The sequence below is a fragment of the Antrostomus carolinensis genome, unplaced genomic scaffold (assembly GCF_000700745.2).
Source record: "Antrostomus carolinensis isolate BGI_N321 unplaced genomic scaffold, ASM70074v2 scaffold32692, whole genome shotgun sequence".
In the NCBI taxonomy this organism is placed as follows: Eukaryota; Metazoa; Chordata; class Aves; order Caprimulgiformes; family Caprimulgidae; genus Antrostomus; species Antrostomus carolinensis.
In genome coordinates this window covers 4,636-5,146 of record NW_010298103.1, presented here as the reverse complement: position 1 = coordinate 5,146, position 511 = coordinate 4,636, and the positions used below count along the sequence as shown (strand labels likewise).

At 60.1% G+C, this 511-nt stretch overlaps 1 protein-coding gene across 1 annotated transcript in view; it reads left to right on the top strand.

The window, feature by feature from the left end:
* The window catches only part of LOC104520611 (collagen alpha-2(IX) chain), a gene marked incomplete at both ends in the record, with an annotated part of 7,155 nt that overhangs the window by 2,568 nt on the left and 4,076 nt on the right, over nucleotides 1-511 (top strand). The window contains one exon of the mRNA XM_010162346.1: nucleotides 170-218. Within this exon, the coding sequence (XP_010160648.1) occupies nucleotides 170-218 (49 nt within the window). The remainder of the gene's footprint in view (nucleotides 1-169; nucleotides 219-511) is intronic.

Genomic DNA, 511 nt, shown 5'->3' with positions numbered 1-511 from the left:
GAAAGAGCCCCCCAGCCCCTCAGCCTGGGGGTTTGGGATCAGGACTTGGGCTCTGGCACACACCCCCTGCCCTGTGCCTTGCTCCCCTCCCTCCCAGGTTTCACATTCACCCCTCCTGTAAAATACTGCTGATATTAAACAGTGGGTGCTGATGGTCTCCTTCCCCCCAGGGCCCCCCAGGACACATCCAAGGACTGGAAGGCAGCGCTGATTTCTTGGTGAGAGCTGCCACTACCTTCATCAGGCTTTTGCAGCGGCAGCTGGAAGAACTTGTGCTGCCCTGGCCTGAAATGCAGCCCCCAGTGCGAGTGGGAAACTGGGGACCGAGGGAGTGGGGAGGAGCAGAGACCCCAGCCCAGCCCAAACCGTGCAGCCAGTGCTGGGTCCCCTGCACATCGTCCTTCCCAGCACGGCTTCTCCGCAGCCTCTGGGTCCTTTCCCAACACACTTGGTCTGTTCAACCAAGGAACAAGGGACAGGACAAGAGGAAATGGCCTCAAGTTGTGCCCAG